Raw genomic sequence first — 22,336 nt, forward strand, 5'->3', positions numbered from 1 at the left:
AAAAACAAATGATACAATATCAAACCCTCCCTAACAACATGACAATAATGCTTGTATGATATCGAATCAAACACATTAATTTGTGATAAAATTAGTGCTGATCCATGGACAGAAAGACCCTGATTTATATTGCATTAGTTATCCAACATGTATGTCAGGTGACATGGCTGTTAAGAATTAGACTGATGACACCTGATTTAGCTTAATGACATTGCTAATTGTAATACAAATTGACTAATTTTCTAATTTATTTGTATCTTTTGTCAATTTGTTATTGATAAGACAAACTATCCCAGGGTCATTTTTGACTATCCGTTCATGTATCATCTCTAAATCCCATGGGAATGCAATAAACAAAGTCAGCATGTAGGCATTGCATCACTTTATACGGAACATGCTGGTCTTTATAAAATGCACAGGCAGTTAACAATGACAACACCTGCCTTTACTAGTCACATCATGGATCAGGACATGTATGGAGAATGCCATTCTCACAGTTGTTTTCCCTGACCACACACACAATCTCTCTTAGCTTGCCCTGCAATACTCTTCACTGTTTTTGTATGAACAAGTCCCAAGCTTTAGCAGCAGCAGAATGCCATCCTCACCGTAAAACAACAGACCCTGGCTGCCTGCTCTCACAGAGGTCCCCCTCAGCTCTTAGTTCCTGCCCTGTAATTACAGTGCAGTATTGAATAGAACTAGTGGCCCGGGGCGACAGACTTAAACCCTGTACCGGCGCTCCACGTTGGCAACCCCAGCAAGGATGTCCGTCAACCTCACAATTACACCCAGATTAGAGAGAGGCATGTGGAGAACTTGAGCTCGGCAGCTCATGCCTTGAAGCTATTGGCTCTGATGTATGTCCGCACACTGTGTGGGATCATGCCTTTGTGCCCCACTCAATGTTGCTATGTTCCCCAGTGTTTGCACTTCAACTTCTATGTTGTTAACTAGTATTTCTCCGTGAGTAGATTTTTAAAGGGCAGTTTATGTATCCAAAAGAGATTTACATTAACAAAACATAAATCTGTGTCTGCTTTCTTGTAGCTCTTCAAATGTCACGTAGGCTTCTCTAGTTTCGCATGAACAAAAGGGGAAATGTACGATATGCAATTACAAAAGTCCACAGTATATGATTAAACATTGGGCCTGTTTCCAATGTCATGTCATGGCATATGATTTATAGTATTGCAATATTGTAGTTACAGTTGGGGGGAAAAGTATTTAGTCAGCCACCAATTGTGCAAGTTCTCCCACTTAAAAAGATGAGAGAGGCCTGTAATTTTCATCATAGGTACAAGTCAACTATGACAGACAAAATGAGAAAAAAAATCCAGAAAATCACATTGTAGGATTTGTAATGAATTTATTTGCAAATTATGGTGGAAAATAAGTATTTGGTCACCTACAAACAAGCAAGATTTCTGGCTCTCACAGACCTGTAACTTATTCTTTAAGAGGCTCCTCTGTCCTCCACTCGTTACCTGTATTAATGGCACCTGTTTGAACTTGTTATCAGTATAAAATACACCTGTCCACAACCTCAAACAGTCACACTCCAAACTCCACTATGGCCAAGACCAAAGAGCTGTCAAAGGACACCAGAAACAAAATTGTAGACCTGCACCAGGCTGGGAAGACTGAATCTGCAATAGGTAAGCAGCTTGGTTTGAAGAAATCAACTGTAGGTGCAATTATTAGGAAATGGAAGACATACAAGACCACTGATAATCTCCCTCGATCTGGGGCTCCACGCAAGATCTCACCCCGTGGGGTCAAAATGATCACAAGAACGGTGAGCAAAAATCCCAGAACCACACGGAGGGACCTAGTGAATGACCTGCAGAAAGTTGGGACCAAAGCAACAAAGCCTACCATCAGTAACACACTACGCCGCCAGGGACTCAAATCCTGCAGTGCCAGACGTGTCCCCCTGCTTAAGCCAGTACATGTCCAGGCCCGTCTGAAGTTTGCTAGAGTGCATTTGGATGATCCAGAAGAGGATTGGGAGAATGTCATATGGACAGATGAAACCAAAATATAACTTTTTGGTCAAAACTCAACTCGTCGTGTTTGGAGGACAAAGAATGCTGAGTTGCATCCAAAGAACACCATACCTACTGTGAAGCATGGGGGTGGAAACATCATGCTTTGGGGCTGTTTTTCTGCAAAGGGACCAGGACGACTGATCCGTGTAAAGGAAAGAATGAATGGGGCCATGTATTGTGAGATTTTGAGTGAAAACCTCCTTCCATCATCAAGGGCATTGAAGATGAAACGTGGCTGGGTCTTTCAGCATGACAATGATCCCAAACACACCGCCCGGGCAACGAAGGAGTGGCTTTGTAAGAAGCATTTCAAGGTCCTGGAGTGGCCTAGCCAGTCTCCAGATCTCAACCCCATAGAAAATCTTTGGAGGGAGTTGAAAGTCCGTGTTGCCCAGCGACAGCCCCAAAACATCACTGCTCTAGAGGAGATCTGCATGGAGGAATGGGCCAAAATACCAGCAACAGAGTGTGAAAACTTTGTGAAGACTTACAGGAAACGTTTGACCTGTGTCATTGCCAACAAAGGGTATATAACAAAGTATTGAGAAACTTTTGTTATTGACCAAATACTTATTTTCCACCATAATTTGCAAATAAATTCATAAAAAATCCTACAATGTGATTTTCTGGATTTTTTTCTTCACATTATGTCTGTCATAGTTGACGTGTACCTATGATGAAAATTACAGGCCTCTCTCATCTTTTTAAGTGGGAGAACTTGCACAATTGGTGGCTGACTAAATACTTTTTTTCCCCACTGTATCTGCAGTGCATACCTGTCAGAATCATAGAGCCCCACGGTGGAGGTGTCTTAATACCCATACAACCTAGCGGTCAAACAGGGAAATGGTTCCAATCATTTTTACAACATTAATTTTTCCCATAGGGAATTTTAGAAACGCTTCAAATAAGGGCTGTGTTTCGTGTGGGCTTACCCTGGTGTGACGTTTTGATAACCATGTAAATCTCTCTCAGACAAGGTGACCTTTATCAATATATTTGGCTCTACTATGGGGTAAAACAGACAGGGTTGGCTTAGATTGTTGACAACATGTAAATTTGAGGCAGCTAATTAGCATTTCATTTTTTAGGGTAAATACAGGCAAAAATATTGATAAAAGTCACCTTGTCTGAGAGAGATGTACACGGTTAACAAAATGTCACACCAGGGTAAGCCAACATGAAACACAGCCCTCATTTTAAGTGTTTCTAAAATTCCCTATGGGAAAAATTAATGTTGTAAAAATGATTGGAACCATTTCCCTGTTTGACCGCTAGGTTGTATGGGTATTATGACACCTCCACCGTGGGGCTCTATGATGCTGACAGATATGCACTGCAGATAACTACAATATTGCAATACTATAAATCATATGCCATGACATGACATTGAATGACAGCCCTGGGTACTAGTCTCTTTAGCTAACATTCCACTCCATGTACTCCATGTCATGTGCCATGTGTTTGTTTTTGACTTTGTTATTTATTATAATTCTATTTTTGAGGCTCCACAAGTTATCATGGAAAATATTTATGTTATTTCCAACAACCAATGAGAAACTCTGCCATAAATCCAAGTGCATATAGATGGGTTGGTTGTTTAGTAACAAAACCGATGCGTGTGCAACTATGGGGCAAAACAGACGGGGTTGGCTTAGATTGTTGACAACATGTAAACTATATTTCTTCTCCAATGTTTATTGAAAACATAAATAAATGTGCACAATGAGCACTTATTGTCTCTCAAATACATCGATACAGTTGTTGGTTAGCTAGCTAGTGAATTTGAGTTATATTAGCATTGACATAAAATCAGTCAAAACAAGACATTGTATCAAGAACCAGATGAAACTAGCTGGAACAAGTCGCTTACGATTCCCCACTTGGCAGTTTCTTGTCATTGTTGGTAGCTATCTGGCCATCCAGAATCGCAACAACTCACAGACTTCTGGCCGAAAGGCCAGTCTCTTTGGCAATGAAAAGGAGTGGAATGTTAGCTAAAGAAACAGACTCATGTATACTGTTCAGTTGCAAAACATATACCATATGTAATATAAGCGCCTACAGACCTTTACCAGAGCCCATGCATACAGCCTGGTACTGTATTCAACTGTACTGAAGTGCTAGCCCAGAGCAGAAGGCAGTGTGTTGGAGCTCTCTCACTCTACAGCTACATCTATCTTACTGTAATGTTATGTTTAACCTTAGTGCAACTGAGATTAACACAATTACCTCTCTTTTCAAGAAGTGTATTCATTGTCAACTCTAGTCAACCGAGCTAAGCCTTTTTTCCTCAAATAACATGCTGAGACAACCTAGAAAGGATGTGTGGGTGACGCTTTCAAACCTCTTCCATTAAGATATCCACAATTAAAATACTGTAAAAACATCAGACAGGACCAAATATTTCATTAACATCGGGACCAACCAGGGATATAATTAATTCATTAGTACATAAACCATTTATCTTAATCTTATCCTTAGAAATACCCCAAGAGTTTCCAGCCATGCGTGACCCCTTTGAGAGACGACTTTGCGTGTACACACAAGTAGCATTGGGAACAAGCTGAATGCTCCACTTAATAACAAAGTGAATGAGAGAAAAGGCAGACAGAAGGGGTGAAGCTCAACCCTTTCTCCACCCTCTCCCAGTGCGAGATCTGACATGTGTCATTGAATTCAGAGAGCAGGTCATTTCTGTGCACCAATTTTCTCTAAACGTGCACATTCCTGTCTGTCATGCACACAGACAGAGGTCAGGCCTACTCCAGTGACAGCACTGTAGCAAAACATGTAAATCCAAACAGGACTTTAGAAATGTACTTACTTTACTAGTCAGCCAAAAAAGAAAAACATCTCATAACCTAAGAATTTGCTTGTTGGCTACATTTTCCAAACAGTTAACTTGACCTGCTAGAATACGATTCTCCCATTTCGAATGACTGTATTGATACTTGTGCGATTACCCTAACAGTGTAGATTAACGGAGGAGACTGTAGAGCCACTGTCATATACAATCATCCTCTTCAGTATTTCTGGACTAGTAATGCAATCATTATCATGCTGTGAAGTTAGTTTTGAGGCCAAAACAGAACTATATAGGAGCATATAGAATGCTCTCCACCCCTACACACTCTCTCCCCAAACCTCATCCATCCCACTTAAGAGTTCCCTTACCTCCTCCTCTCAGGGTGTTTCCCCTACCCCAGGGATCTCATTGACTCCTGTACAAAAAGCTTGACCGCCTCAGCCCCTCATCCGGGGCCGGGCTTACCAAGAGCATGTTGTCATGACAACAGCAGGGATTTGCTGCAACCCGAGTAGAGCAAGTGAGCTTTCAGATATACTGTATGGGCTCAGACGATGGAATGGTGCAGGCAGCCCTTCTCCACTTCTCCCCATGGCATTCCCATGCAATATAATCTCCCCTCCAAATCTGACTGGATCACTTTTCTTTGCGGATGAAATGAAGCAACACCTTCACTTAGTCAATAGTATCAAAGTGCTGGTCCTTAGATGGGGTTGATGGTGTCTTCACAAATACATGTATCCCTCTGTGAGAGCAGTCACAGGTTCTACATCTCATACAGTACATGCACTTATTGTCTAGCAGTCAGCCCCTCCCGTCCCCACCACACGGTTATAATGCAAGACTACAGAATGAATTGATCTGATGTTGTATTCCAATTGCAAACAGGTAAGATTTTTCTGTTAACATGTCATGAGACATGATAACATGGTAACTTGTCATGTCCTATCAAATCCTCCCTGAATGGAGTTGCCTGTGCTGAATGGAACATTAACATTGGACTGCCATGTAGTGAGTCACAGAAGAAGTAACATCTAACATCCCTTATAGTCTGGATAATAGATTTAATTAATTAATACATTCTAATCTATTAACTGGGAGTCTAATCTATACTTTGAAAACTATGTTATTGTACTAGAGGCCCATCTGTAGTGGTAATATAATGTTTCATTAGCTAAGTAGTGCACTATGTCTTAATCTACCCTTTAATGGTTGGCCCAGAGATCCCATGTAGTCATTATGGCAGTGGATGTCTGGTTTTGCATGCCATAGTCTAGTCTAACTAACTGCTTGCTGTTGTCTTGTCTGCTTGTCTTGTGTCTGTGTGTGGTGCTTGTTTGGATGTCTTATCTTGATGTTGTCCAGCTCCATCCTGTTACTGTAACTCTTGACTCACCATCCATGTCTCAGACTGTCCCGTCAGTCCTGTTGCTCAATGCACATACTGGATATATCTGTTGGTTATCTATGTTGGAAGGTGTCTCTCCTAAACTGTTCTCTTCTTTTTTTTCTTCTTTTTGTTGTTGTTGTTTTCCAACTGTCAACTTTCTGCAATGGCAGAGCATCTTGGGATTGAATTTATGGGTATGGAACAATCCTTCATTTGAATTCCCAGCTTGACTAGAGCTGTGTATTAGATCTACTTCCGTTCTGTTTGACATGCTTCCATTCCCTCTGGACTCTAAAGTAAATGGTCCCATTGATTAACCAATCAATCTGTCAATCAACCATAACCGTAAGTCATTGGGCTGAAAAACGCACTGGCCATGCCCTGTGGAGCTGAACCTCCCTCTAACATTATCATGGGTGTCCTGATCTGCAGCCCTCATCACTACATGTACAATACATTCGACCATGTAAACAATCTGACAGGAGAGCATGAGCTGGTTTCTTGATGAGCTGGTTTCTTGATGAGCTGGTTTTAAGGGAGTATAGACTTGTAGAATCAATATGAAAGCCTGCTTGATTCATGGATCCTCCCATATGGAGTAGACTAGATTCCCCCTCCGTCCATCCTCTCCTCAGGCAGAAGTGGTGTCCTACTAGAGTGTGACTCCCTCTGGAATCTTCTCTCCGGGTTTGATGACTTCAGACTTATCTGCGTAAGCCTCCGTGGCTCTCAGCGAGCCTGCTGTTTACGTCAGAATAAACAGTGCGAGTGCGTAGTTTCATGTGATTCTGTTAGCACTCACCGGGCTAGTGTTAACACTAGTGTGAATTGAATTACATTACTCGGAAAGAGTCGTATAACCTCTCAGCCCTCCTTAGACACGTAAACACACACACACACAAATATACCTCCCTCTCTCTCTTTCACACTCTCCCTCTATCTCTCTCGTACACACACACACACACACACACACACACACTGTTCAGTACTTCCCGTACTGTACTTTTAATTGATAGTGATGGCACATGTTTTATTGGTCCACCTATTATAAAGCAGGAACTGTACCATGTTTCAACTTGTATTAGCCAACGACAGAATCCATAGCCGCATCATTGACACACAGACAGGAGCTCAGGATGAGTGCTGCAAATAGGACACCCATGTTCTCCTCTATCAACCAAAGCCTTCAGGGTTTGCTTCATGTTTTCCCCTCCTCTACCTCTGCCCCCTGTTAGCATGCTATGCCAGGTTTACAGTTGACTACCCCCCCCCCCCAACATCTTAACTGTGTTATTATCCTCATCTCCTCAACACTTCACCTCTAACCTCTATCCTCCTCTCATTTGAAACCTCACTATACTTGTTTGTAAGTCAACCTTCTCTGTTCTACCTGCACCCATTCATTTCTTTACTATGGTTGAGAATTGTCTGTAAAAGTAGAATGCTTTGTGTGACTGTGCTCTTTTTAATTAAGTTACTGTGGTATAAGCATGTCATACCTTATTTAGAGCATACAGAAATAGTCTGTTCTTTCAGTACCTCCTTTCCCGAGGAATTGCCTGTGATACTAGAGTTGTATATTTTCTTATGAGACCTCACTGTAAAAAAAAAAATTGTGGAACTACATTCAGGTACATTTGTGTGAGGCTCCGAGAATGTTTCCTCTCACTGTTGAAAATTCTTTATCGCTAGATAACAACCAATACGGCTGACCTATTGCTCTTTTCCACTATAAATAAATAGTAGCCTTGGTGATTTATTTATAGTGACAGAAAACAGAGTTGCAGCGACAGGCTGATGTAAAATGGCCTGTGCTGCTGGTGAACGAAGGGAGTGGGTGAGAGAGAGAGAGGCAACCTCAGATGGGAGGAGCTGTACAAATGCAATTCATTTTTATTACATTATTTATCACAGGCCCACTACTACCATCAGTATTTCCCTTGTTCCCTTGTATTTCCCTTGTTCCCTCGTATTTCCCTTGTTCCCTCCACTCTCCCCTGGTTAAGCCACATCCTCCCCTCCTCACAGGAGCATTTCTATGGGAAAGGAAAGAGGTTGAAAATACGTTTTAGTTAAATGTTTTGTAACATTACATGTAATAACAATAGTTAAACAAATCTTATTTTTTGCATTCATTTGTGTTATACTAGAGAGCGTTGAATGTAGAGCATGTTCAAAGCCTGCAGGGACCCCTTACCTGCGATTCTGCTTGTTTGAGTGCCTCAGTGTAAAATGGTCTAGCAGAACGGACAGTGAGAGGATGAGAGGCCTCTATGTAGCTGAGTGTTGATCTGATGGGCTATTCGTCAGAAGCGATCCCTTGGATGAATGAGGCACTCTTACAATCAGAGCAGCAGATTTGGGACAGCGTTTCTGTTTCAACCTGTTTTGGGTAGACCTCCATTAGAGTGATGCTTCTATAACAGTGATCCATAACAGCGACATGAGTTACAGTAAACCCAGCCCAACCATTCACACTGCATTTACACAACACGTATGCTACAGTAATTAACATGAATTTAATATCATTTCTAGAGAATGCTGTACAAATTCCCAGTTAATGTCAGCCATCTAAATGTCAAACATTTTGAGCGCGTTTCTACTAAGTACCCCAGGCATCTTGTTTGGTTAAGGATGTTGAAACAACAATTATTCCAATAATAACAATTCATATTTACTAGCTTTAACTGGCTTATATTATGTCTACCGCTTTGATACACGTACAGAGCGAGAGCAGCATCTGCTGTATTGGTTAGTGTAGGAGTATAGAACCTGTGGAGACAGGAGGAGGGGTGTGGGATCAGGATATGGTGTGAAGGGATACAGATTATGTGTTAACAGCTTCAACTTCAAGGGACTGATGTTGTTTTGTTCTTTTTTCCTTGTACTGTGTGTGTGTGTGTGTGTGTGTGTGTGTGTGTGTGTGTGTGTGTGTGTGTGTGTGTGTGTGTGTGTGTGTGTGTGTGTGTGTGTGTGTGTGTGTGTGTGTGTGTGTGTGTGTGTGTGTGTGTGTGTGTGTGTGTGTGTGTGTGTGTGTGTGTGTGCGCGTGCTGTCCACAGAGGCGGAGGAGCTCTATCAGAAAAGAGTCCTGACAATCACGGGTATCTGCGTGGCTCTGTTGGTGGTGGGAATCGTGTGTGTGGTGGCCTACTGCAAAACCAAGTAAGCCAGCCCAGGGCAGTATACAATAGGTTTAGCTGTGTTCGATAGACCCTAGCATAGACGGTTATCTCAACTCCAGTGCTATGTGAGTGACTGGGGTATTCTCCTCCACAGGAAACAGAGGAAGAAGATGCACAGTCACCTGCGGCAGAACATGTGTGCAGATCACCCCAACCGGAACCTAGCGAACGGACCCAATCACCCAGGACCTGGCCCTGAGGAGATACCCATGGTAGATGTGAGTCAAACATCCATTGATTATTTTACTGACTGATCTGTTATGATTAATGGATGAATAAGTTGATTTTTTATTTATATGTTCGTTTGTGGAGTTTTTGTACTATAGGATACATAATTTTACTTTCCTATAGTAGACCATGTGTACTCTCTTGAAGGGTAGTGATGTCACAGGTTAACTGCCTTCAATAACTAAGCCTCTCCCTCCAGAACACACACACGGTCAATCAACAGAGCTTCAAATCTGTCAGGACAGTCTTTGTAGTAGTAATGTGCGTAAAGTTACATAATTTCATACCATCTCTCCAAACCCTTTCTCTGTGTGTTTTAGTATATCTCAAAGAATGTGCCTGCAACAGAGCGAGTCATACGGCATGGAACAGTGGCCTCTTTCCCCGGCAGCCATGCGTCTTCCAGATCTCACAACTCCTATACCCATGCCCATTCATCCACTCACAGGTAACCCCGCCCTCACTCAACATCCACCTTACACTCTACACGCACTACAGGTAAATGTTTTGACATGCACATCCACACACACAGGATAATTCACACAGGCATACACCTACACCCTAGACAATACTCTGGTTGAAACCTATGTTTTGGTCCTCTCTTATCTCAGACACGAGGAGCGGACGTGGAGCCTGGAGCGGACTGACAGTGTCCTCTCGGACTCGCCGGGCATGACGTCGTCCTCCGTGGGGACCAGTAAATGCAACAGTCCTGCGTGCATGGAGGCCAGGGCTAGGCGTGCCGCACACTGTGGCTTTACTGTGCCCCACCGGCCGGGCCTGCACTACGGAGACTCGTTCGACTCGCTGGGGGACTCTCCACACAGCGACAGGTGGGAAAGGAATAGGCCCATCTCTGTGGTTATGGCACTGGGGCATGTTCTAGTGCCCACCGTAGGAGGCCTCGTTTTACAGCTGGCTCTCTATCAGCCCCTGGAGGCCAGCGAGGGTACTTTGAAAGCGTCAATGGCAACTACTACTCTACCATAGTCAGACAGGATGAGTTAGGCCAGGCAGGTCTCAAAATTGCTACTGTTTTTGTGTCCTGTTCTGATAAAGGATAAAGTAGGTATATAAAAATTCAGTTATATCCAGTTGTATTTTGCTATATTAAGGTCAAAAGTGTTTTGCGTGTCAAAGCCGGTCAACAGGAGAGAGCCCACAGACAGCTGTATTTCTTGTGAAGAATTTGCTATGTCAAGCCCACTGTTCTGTACTGTACTCCCCTAACTCTGTATGGCAGCAAAACAGGAGGCTGGATACCGTAAGGGCTTCATTAAGACAAGGAGAGTAGAACAACAGATCTGATCTCTGGGGTGGAGCTCTAGCGAGCAGGTCTCTGGTGTGGCTGTGGTTGTCAACTCTACTGTGATCTCCGCCCTGGGTTGCTGTATGCCTAAAGATCGAGCACAGATGTTATTGTAGGGACACATCTTCATCTTTTCCAGAGGTTTAGCGAAGTTTACAGAACTTTTGTTTCTATTCACTCATTTTAGCTGGAACCACTCATTTGTTTCAATTAAGATGGTAAGATTTTAGTTTTAGAGTGTTTAAGTTAGTGAGAGTGAGCTCAGCTAATAGCTACGGTGGGTTATAATTAACATTTGACTGAACAATGCCAGGCAGCATCACAATGCTAATCTTTCCAACAGGATTACAGTGGAATGGTGATTACCTTTATTTTAGATTTGCCATTGGATCTTTCAGATGCTTTTTCCTAAAGTGTATACTATGTTTTTCCCCAGTGCCATATAACATATGAAGGAAGATGGACTGTACTGGGGGAGAGGGACACTAGTTTAATGGGACATATCTACACTTTGTACAATATAAACATTATAACACCTCAAAACTCAGCACAACACAGCAACACACACACTGATGTTTTCCCTAGATATAAGCCTTCTCTAAGGCTAAAGGCAGTGTTGGGGAGTATTGAACTACATGTAGGCTAGTTCAACTAGGCATTTAACTACATTTTGCAGTAGCTTGGTGGTAGCTTAACTAAATTAAAATCTTGGTAGTGTTTTCAGTAGTTAATAACTTTTTTGCCGTGTAGCAGTGTAGCTAACTACTGGAACTACACGCTACTTTTTTTTTGGCACAAATCTAATAAAATATGGGTGAGGTAGGCAAGAATTTCCTTTCTTTTTCATCGTTTTTATGTTTAATAAGCTAAATAACACTTTCTGTTATTATGACCCCAAAGTGATGTGATCCTTGCAATTTGTAGTCAATGACATTTCAGATTTACATATGATAATTTTTCACAAAGTAGTTTGGATGTGGTGAACTACTTTTTCAAATAAACTTTAGTTAAGTGAACTTTTTGTTTCTTAAGGGTAGCTTTAGTGTAGCTTAACTTCTTCCAGTGTGAAGTAATTGGTAGCTTGGTTAACTATATTTTCAGAGTAGCTTCCCCAACACTGGCTAAAGGTCACATTAACCAATAAGATGAACGCATTCATGAACATAACAAAGATATAGCAAACTGACTGTACAGACAAACAGGATATCACAAACACCATCCACACACAACTGACAAACCTCTGCACACTAACTCAACAACATTTCTTACTGCTGTTTGTGGATGGTGGGTCCCTGTCCCACGTCACTCTGTTAGACATGACATCTAACTCAGCTGCTGCTGTTTGGCCTGGTCCTCTCTCTCCTCTCCCTGCCCTTCTCCTCCCCACTCCCCACCCCATCTTCACCCTCACCACAGGTATGTGTCGGCCCTGACGACGCCGGCCCGCCTCTCTCCAGTGGACTTCCATTACTCACTGCCCCCGCAGGTGCCTACCTTCCAGATCACCTCCCCCAACACCAGCCAGGCCATGTCCCTTCCGCCAGCCGCCCACACCCCCTACCCTCTGGAAGATGACCAGCCTCTGCTGCGGCGCTACCAGGTGCCCCTGCACGATGTCCAGCGCCAGGAGCCCTATCGGCAGCAGCGACGCACCTACCTGAACGACAGCACGGGCAGCCTGCCATCCAGCCCCTACCGGCTGGCTGAGGAAGAAGACTACGAGACCACGCAGGAGTACCTCTCCTCCCGAGAGCAACCAAAGAGAAGTGGGTCAGGCAGCGGTGGTGGTGGGGGTCGGCGCTTGCGGAGGTCCAGGCTGAACGGCCACGTAGCGCCGCGAGGATATGAGGCATCACGGGACTACGGCTCTCGCAGCTGCCTGACGGACAGCGAGTCGGAGGAGGAGGAGGGCGAGAGCACGCCCTTTCTCAGTATGCAGAATATGAATGCCGAGCCCTCCACCATCTACAGGCCGGCCGACAGTCGGACTTCTCAGTCGCACTCTTCGGGGCGGCACGGTGCACGCGGGAACGTACAGACCAGACAGACGCACTCGCGGTCCAAACCGGACAATGCACCCCACTAAAGAAAGAAGACGACCTACCAACAAAAATCTATATACTATAAACCTGCACCTATAAGAAATATTTTTATTTTATATAACTGACAGATATTCTAAACAAATGAAATATTTATTTTCATTTTAGCAAAAGTTGTCTACTAGTTAACAGCAAAGACTTTTTTATAGGGAAAACTCTATTTATATGTACATTTTGATTTACAGCATAAAAACACGTGCCAATTTTTTCACAACTTAAAAAATAGAGTAATATTGTGGTGCCTTTTGCTGTATGCCGATGCCAGAGGGCCAGTGGAGGTTTTTGTAGCCTTTCTTATATGGACATCATTTTTTATACACGTTTTCTCTTTTGGCTTTTTCTTTCTTTCCAGGCTGCGTTCTTCTGGGGGTCTAGCCCCATTTGAACATTACCCCTCCCCTTCCACATCATGCAATATAAACCACTTAATCATAAGGTGTATGTTTACATGAATATAATTCGCCTATAAGGTTTATCATTTTTGGCATCCAATAGAAAATCTGATGAATGCAACGCAGGTTATTTTTGCTCTCTGAGTGAAGGAGTGTGTGTGTGTGTGTGTGTGTGTGTGTGTGTGTGTTAGATGTCCTAATGTGGTGTTGTACCAACTCATTGCTCTATTGGGCACCAAAGCAAGCTGTATCAGTAGAGGAAAGCTGCTGATGCACAGTGAGGCCCAGCCTGGGCTCCAGGGTTGTGCTGCTGTTGGGTAGAGCGTTCTGTTGGGTAGAGAGTTCTGTTGGGTAGAGCGTTCTGCATGTCGTTGCTTGATGTGTGTTTACAGCTGCCCCACCTAACCTTCCCCACCTAACCTGCCCCACCCCACCCCGGTCATCCTTGTCCCAACAGGGTAAGGTTTGTTTCATGGCCCCCTCCTTGTCCCAACAGGGTAAGGTTTGTTTCATGGCCCCCTCCTTGTCCCAACAGGGTAAGGTTTGTTTCATGGCCCCCTCCTTGTCACAACAGGGTAAGGTTTGTTTCATGGCCCCCTCCTTGTCCCAACAGGGTAAGGTTTGTTTCAAGGCCCCCTCCTTGTCCCAACAGGGTAAGGTTTGTTTCATGGCCCCCTACTTGTCCCAACAGGGTAATGTTTGTTTCATGGCCTCCTCTTTGTCCCAACAGGGTAAGGTTTGTTTCATGGCCCCCTCCTTGTCCCAACAGGGTAGGGTTTGTCTAATGCCCCCCTCTTTGTCCCAACAGGGTAAGGTTTGTCTAATGCCCCCCTCTTTGTCCCAACAGGGTAAGGTTTGTCTAATGCCCCCCTCCTTGTCCCAACAGGGTAAGGCTTGTCTAATGGCCCCCTCCTTGTCCCAACAGGCTAATCCTCCAACGTCCTGGCCTATCTGTGATTCTGAAGAAGAAATGCCATTTGCCAGTGTACAGTAGCAGTTAGTCTGCCATCAGTGATAGTGGCTCAATACAAAGAGACTTTCTCCCATGACCCCCCATGCCGCCTCCTCCTCCTCCTCTTCCTCACCTGTCCATTGTGTCCCCGTGACCAGAGTAAAGGGCCGCACAGCGTCTCAGGACTTCCACCCACCCCTCTGCCCTCTCCCCCCTCCCCCTCTCCCTCTCCCTCTCCCATCAGACCTGAGACTAAGGTCCCCCCAAGGACATAAAGGACACACCCAACTTGCTATTCCTCTGAGCACTCCCATCTAGAGAAGTAAAGCAGAGTGGAGAACAGAACTGAACACACTAAACCAATACAAGATAAATAGCTGTGAAACGTTGGAGGGTCATAAAATGCCAAAATATGCAAACGTTCTATTTTGCTCTGTTTGATGACATCATTTTCTAAGAGGTGACTGTAGTGTGTTGTGTGAAACCTATGTAATGCCTATAGTGTAGAAGAAGAAGCAACGTGATCTTAATACATATTGATATCATTATCATTTTTCATGCAGTTATACAGCCATTGCTCAAATTGTCAATTTTTCTCATTCACAGATTCATGTCCATTGATTTATTGTGTTCATGAATTCTTATCTCACTGAGTTGAGACCAAGCAGACAACATGCAAGTCTACAGTAATGACTAACCACTTTAAAGGGTCTCATTCACTAATGTTGAGTGCTGCTCAGTCTTAAGGATAGTAATTTGTTGCCTGTTATGAAGTATGTAACTAACTGGTTATCAATTTCAAAAGTTAACAAATTATTTGCTCAAACTTCTATGTCCTCCACTCCATGGAAAGGTAAAGGTTTCATAACTGTCAAAAATTTAGGAGGAGCTTGTTTTGACAATGCATTTTAAATGTAGTTACAGAAAACAGTTGATAATCTCGCAAAACTGGTCATATACGTTTTTAAATACACCAAAAAAACTAAAATTACTGTACCAGGACAAATCATCAGGTTAATCTAGATGAACAACCGAACTGACAAGTAGGATTTGAAACAGAACGTGTAACTGCTGTATGATGAAGACACAGTGACATAGACAATGGTTTTCTGTCTCATCTCACCTATGGATTTTCTCTCCTTTTGGTTTTTCACACTCTGGGTCTAATTTTGAATGCAAAAGAAGACAGTGCTTCTCTAGTTAGTTTAAATGTGATATTTCCCCCATCTTGTCCCTCTCCTCACCCAATAGAAGTGCTGCCAGATTCATCCTGTATTTATTTTCTTCCACCTCTCCTCTGCATGTGCTTGTGGTCAAGGTTAGATGGGTGCATGGTAAAAAGCAGCAGACCATTTTTTTCAGTCAGTGAAAGTGTATTTAATTTCACATTCAGCAATAAAAAATAAAAAATAAACCCCCCCCCATGTCCATTCTTGGAATATGCTAGAAAAATGCGAGATTGTCATAGATTGTTAAATAAAATGACAAAATTAATCCACCTGTTCATATGAGAGAACACATCTTTATTCATATAATTTTAACATAAAGTGGTAATCTCTGTGCAGGGCTTTGGTGTGTGTTTTGAAATGTTCTTAGCCATTGGGTTGAGGTATGGCTGGTTTTGGTGAACTTCCTGCTTGTGACATTCTTTTTGTTTCCAGTATCTGAAGTGTGTGCTGTGATACGTCTCTTGTACAGTAACACCAAGCGTGCCATTTCTCAGAAATCTTTAGAGGAAATATTGTTCTCTGCTACACACAGGTAAGAGTTAGGAAAAATTGTCCCTTGTACACACAAATGAATGAATAGTATACTAGACTATCTATGTCTGCTAAGGACACTGATTGTGTATAGTTTAGGTAGGCTGTTGTACTGTACATGAAACAGGCATACACGAGTTTGAGTGTAAAAATGTGTCTTTAATGTACACACGGGGAACATGAAACTTTTTACACTGTAGGCCACCACCTGCTCACATCAGTGGTTCAGTGTCTAAACAACAATTCTTTCTGACTTATCTCGCAAGACATTTCCAAGACATTCATCTGGCTTTCATCATCGCTAACACATTTCTTTCCCTTCGATGACCCTGATCAACTATCAGTTTTTATGTGGCGTTAGTTCTCACTGGTAAATCCTGACATGCTAAAACTTGAAACATGTGCTTCATATTATTTCACTTCTGTCAAACCAATTTTAAAACAAGCCAGTGAGTGGTTTTGGAATACACATCGATACTGTAAGAGGACTTCTTGGAATATACCGCAATAGATTTGATCCTATTCAAAATACTGCTATTATTGGCAACTATGTTTCCAACTCATTTAAAACTCAACAAGCATTGCAACATGTTCAACTCACTCACACACTCATCTTGCATTCAGGGCCCTTATCAAAGCAAAGCTTGTAAGTCAGTGTCCCAGACTGCCAGCCTGTGCAGGGAGAGTGCACGCTTGAGAAACAGCATTTATTTTCTAATAAACTGAAATGCTTCTCTTAAAGATATCTGTAATGTCCACTTTATAACAGCATTATGAAAGCTAATGGAGGGTTCAAGAAAAGAGTAACCCATTTTCACCACTTTTTTTTATTTTGCATGAAATGTACTAGCTGACTTTTCACATCCTTTGAAACAAATCTGAATTGTGGCTATCAAAAGAGAGAGAAGTGATTGCTTCCGAGGGAATATTGTGTGAGATATTTCTCCATGCTTCATTCAACTGTTCAGATCAATTTGGCATCTCTGTGCTTTCTGTTCCAGTACATCTGCTTTGCACGTCTTTGCAAGGTCAAAAGCCCTGTTAAAACAGCATTACGGTAAATATGGAAGGCCAGAGGTAGACTCTTCTTTGTCCATTCGCATCAATTGTCACGTCAGGAAAAACTCTGCCTTTATCTAAAGAATATGGAACTGAACGAACGTGTCTCATCAGTCACGGATAGAACATTGTAACTATCTTGTATTTACAGTATGCCTTGCCTTACAGACATGACTCACTTTCAGCACTTGTGGGGAAAAGAGGCCCTCTCTTGGTAGGGATTGTTATTTGTTAGTCCATTGGCAGGTGAAGGGTGGATCTCTGGGAGAAGACAGTGCCATGGCATTACCTCATCCTGTTCACATCAACTTGGGTGAAGAAGCATTGTTCACTAATTTGATAGAAGACATGATTATCCATGTTTTCTGTTTTTTTATCCGACAAAATGGACCAGACAGTGCATGCCCATTGACGCACATGTCCTCTTATAAAACACACACACAGTAATAAACCTCAGCTGCTTCCTATAATTATTTGATGCTTGTAAACCTCTGATGGTATTTCCTTGGCTAATAGTTTGGTGTGGAAGCCTTCCAAGTGCATGCTGTGTCAAAGGAGGGCCCTGTGAGGGAGGGCCTTCCTTCTCCAGCATTGTTAGAGCTGGTTGTGGCCATGGAACCTAACCCTCCACTGATTGCTCTGAAATTGCAGGTCAGCTCCACCCTTTGCAAAGGATGTCTATTTGAAGAATCTCAAATCAAATTTTTGTTTTGTTTGTTTAACACTTTTTTTGGTTACTACATGATTCCATATGTGTTATTTCATAGTTTTGATGTCTTCACTATTATTCTACAATGTAGAAAATAGTAAAAATAAAGAAAAACCCTTGAATGACTAGGTGTTCAAAAACTTTTGACCGGTAGTGTACATTTTAAAAAGGCACACGTAGCCTACATATCAATGCAAACACACAATGTAGGTCAAATAGGGGAGAGGCGTTATGCCGTGAGTTATTGCTTTATATGTTTTTTGAAAGCATGTTTGCTGTTCAGTTGAGCAATATGAGATGGGAGTTCCATGCAATAATGGGGGTAATGACGAGTGGCGCAGTGACTCCCGAGTGGCGCAGTGGTCTAAGGCACTGCATCGCAGTGTTAGCTGTGCCACTAGAGATCCTGGTTCGAATCCAGGCTCTGTCGTAGCCGGCTGTGACCGGGCGACCCATGGGGCGGCGCACAATTTGCCCAGCGTTGTCCAGGGTAGGGGAGGGAATGGCTGGCAGGGATGTAGCTCAGTTGGTAGAGCATGGCGTTTGCAACGCCAGGGTTGTGGGTTCGATTCCCACGGTGGGCCAGTATGAAAAATAAAAAAATTATTTATGCACTCACTAACTGTAAGTCGCTCTGGATAAGAGCGTCTGCTAAATGACTAAATTGTAAATGTAATCAAGCACACTACCACACACATCAAAGAGATCAAAAGAGTCCTCCATGTCAGGTACAGTAAGCTATCAACCAAGCAAAAATAAAGAGTCATATGATATGCTAAACCCATGAAAACTTATATAAACCAGCATTGCAGTCTTTTATCAAGATATAACACGGATTACAGTACAAACAGTATGCTGGTACAACAGAAACAATAAGGTCATCAACATCTCAGTCATATGACTTGGTTCTGTACTTGTACAGTGAGGGAAAAAAGTATTTGATCCCCTGCTGATTTTGTACGTTTGCCCACTGACAAAGAAATGATCCGTCTATAATTTTAATGGTAGGTTTATTTGAACAGTGAAAGACAGAATAACAACAAAAAAATCGCATGTCAAAAATGTTATAAATTGATTTGCATTTTAATGAGGGAAATAAGTATTTGACCCCCTCTCAATCAGAAAGATTTCTGGCTCCCAGGTGTCTTTTATACAGGTAACGAGCTGAGATTAGGAGCACACTCTTAAAGGGAGTGCTCCTAATCTCAGTTTGTTACCTGTATAAAAGACATCTGTCCACAGAAACAATCAATCAATCAGATTCCAAACTCTCCACCATGGCCAAGACCAAAGAGCTCTCCAAGGATGTCAGGGACAAGATTGTAGACCTACACAAGGCTGGAATGGGCTACAAGACCATCGCCAAGCAGCTTGGTGAGAAGGTGACAACAGTTGGTGCGATTATTCGCAAATGGAAGAAACACAAAATAACTGTCAATCTCCCTCGGCCTGGGACTCCATGCAAGATCTCACCTCGTGGAGTTGCAATGATCATGAGAACGGTGAGGAATCAGCCCAGAACTACACGGGAGGATCTTGTCAATGATCTCAAGGCTGATCTCAAGGCAGCTGGGACCATAGTCACCAAGAAAACAATTGGTAACACACTACGCCGTGAAGGACTGAAATCCTGCAGCGCCCGTAAGGTCCCACTGCTCAAGAAAGCACATATACAGGCCCGTCTGAAGTTTGCCAATGAACATCTGAATGATTCAGAGGAGAACTGGGTGAAAGTGTTGTGGTCAGATGAGACCAAAATCGAGCTCTTTGGCATCCAACTCAACTCGCCGTGTTTGGAGGAGGAGGAATGCTGCCTATGACCCCAAGAACACCATTCCCACCGTCAAACATGGAGGTGGAAACATTATGCTTTGGGGGTGTTTTTCTGCTAAGGGGACAGGACAACTTCACCGCATCAAAGGGACGATGGATGGGGCCATGTACCGTCAAATCTTGGGTGAGAACCTCCTTCCCTCAGCCAGGGCATTGAAAATGGGTCGTGGATGGGTATTCCAGCATGACAATGACCCAAAACACACTGCCAAGGCAACAAAGGAGTGGCTCAAGAAGAAGCACATTAAGGTCCTGGAGTGGCCTAGCCAGTCTCCAGACCTTAATCCCATAGAAAATCTGTGGAGGGAGCTGAAGGTTCGAGTTTCCAAACGTCAGCCTCGAAACCTTAATGACTTGGAGAAGATCTGCAAAGGGGAGTGGGACAACATCCCTCCTGAGATGTGTGCAAACCTGGTGGCCAACTACAAGAAACGTCTGACCTCTCTGATTGCCAACAAGGGTTTTGCCACCAAGTACTAAGTCATGTTTTGCAGAGGGATCAAATACTTATTTCCCTCATTAAAATGCAAATCAATTTATAACATTTTTGACATGCGTCTTTCTGGATTTTTTTGTTGTTATTCTGTCTCTCACTGTTCAAATAAACCTACCAATAAAATTATAGACTGATCGTGTCTTTGTCAGTGGGCAAACATACCAAATCAGCAGGGGATCAAATACTTTTTTCCCTCACTTGCCCCATCACAACAGGGTATGGATTTGTAAAAAATAATCTTGAGAAGGTATGGCACTTTGACCTTCCTCACAATTCCCAACAAAACACACAGATGTTAAACACACCTGGAAGCTGACATGAATTCACAGTCACACACAAGAAAGTGAAAGCACATTTAAAGGTTTAACATACATCAACCCTTTCAGGTGCATTGGAGAAAGATAGAAAAATAGTTTAAATCAAAAGAATCCCCTCCACACTGTGCTGGCAAAGTAACACTATTTATTTATTGTACTAACATTTCTGCCTTTTGGCCTTTGCCAGAATATTTGTGTTCTGATGAGGGTTGAAACACAAACTTTGCAAGTTCAGGGTCAATGAAACATATGTTGAAGTTATACGTTGTTTGATTATAAAGACTCAAATGACAACAAAAACAAAGAATGGAATAATACAACCTCCGATTTGGGGTTATAGTAGGGTAAAACAGGTGTTATCATCTCATGGTAGAAGTTATATTATTCAAGAATCAATGGGAATATCATTAAAACTATCATGACAATTCATGGTCTGTCAGTCCTTGCACCTATTGCGCCATCTTTGAAATTGATAGTGGTTACATTCTCCAAATCTCTCTACGAGGTCATTGGATTAAGGTTGCTACTGCCTGCCCTCATGCTACTTTCTCTCTCTCGTTCTCTCGCGCTCTCTCTCTCTCTCTGGCCTTAGTGAGAGGTGTATATAAGTACACCTTAAGGTGTGTCAGAGAACTTCTACCAAGACTGCTACTGAGTGAGCGCAAGCCGTTTCCAGTAGACCAACGTTAGAGCAACACAATGCAAGCCTACAGTACCTTCTGTTTACCATCAGCTTGTGTCTGCCTGTTGGGAGCTTGGCCCAACGACCTCATCCATGCAGTAAGTCAGATAATGTTGTTTCTTTGTAAATTAAAGTACATGGTAAAATATAATTAATTCATTCAATGTCACCAGATTCAAAAAATAAATAAAGGGGGGATGCCATGTTGCATTTTTTTTTTGAGAAATGGTTTTCTACCTCTTGGTGTAACTGTATACTTGAAATTCATATGTTGTTTTTTACAGTCTCACCACCTTTGACGGAGGGCATTGGCAATAAGGTCAGAGGTGTGGTTTATGGCCAATATACCACGGCTAAGGGCTGTTCTTATGCACAACGCAACGCGGAGTGCCTGGATACAGCCCTTAGTCGTTGTAGCGGGTGATTTGGAAGGATTCAGGCACCGGAGGTGTAAATCACAGAATAATGGTTTATTCTGCCAAAACAGCGGTTTGCAGCAATGCGTAAAACAACTACAGTGCGACTTAACGGCGCACTGGGGAAAACAAAACACGGGTGAATATATACCGGCGATAAAGTACATAATGCTCCACCGCACTATTGACACCTCCACATGGAAACAATCACACACAAAGACATGGGGGGCAGAGGGAATAGTTATACAGGGACTGATGAGGGGATATGAACCAGGTGTGTGTAAAAAACAAGACAAAACAAATGGAATGATGAGAAGAGGAGCGGCATTGGCTAGAAGGCCGGTGATGACGAACGCCGAAGCCTGCCCAAACAAGGAGAGGAGGCAGCTTCGGAGGAAGTCGTGACAGTACCTACCCCCCCTTGATGCGCAGCTCCAGCAGTGCTCCAGAGGAGGATGCGGAGCAGGGCGAGCCAGATGGCGACGGTGGAAATCCAGAAACAGCGAGGGATCGAGGACATCCTTCACCGGGACCCAGCACCACTCCTCCGGACCATACCCCTCCCACTCCACGAGGTACTGAAGGCCCACCACCCGACGCCTCGAATCCAGGATGGAACGGACGGAGTATGCCGAGATCCCCTCGATGTCC

At 43.1% G+C, this 22,336-nt stretch overlaps 1 protein-coding gene across 1 annotated transcript in view; it reads left to right on the plus strand.

Moving 5' to 3' along the window:
* Positions 1–13,056, plus strand: part of LOC311142722 (pro-neuregulin-2, membrane-bound isoform-like) — a gene marked incomplete at both ends in the record, with an annotated part of 129,942 nt that extends 116,886 nt beyond the window's left edge. Inside the window, 4 exons of the mRNA XM_084178380.1 lie at positions 9,311–9,413; positions 9,528–9,651; positions 9,982–10,109; positions 12,387–13,056. Of these exons, the coding sequence (XP_084034506.1) occupies positions 9,311–9,413; positions 9,528–9,651; positions 9,982–10,109; positions 12,387–13,056 (1,025 nt within the window). The remainder of the gene's footprint in view (positions 1–9,310; positions 9,414–9,527; positions 9,652–9,981; positions 10,110–12,386) is intronic.
* Positions 13,057–22,336: the final 9,280 nt, after the last annotated feature.

Source organism: Coregonus lavaretus (assembly GCF_964263955.1).
Source record: "Coregonus lavaretus genome assembly, chromosome: 15".
Classification (NCBI taxonomy): domain Eukaryota; kingdom Metazoa; phylum Chordata; class Actinopteri; order Salmoniformes; family Salmonidae; genus Coregonus; species Coregonus lavaretus.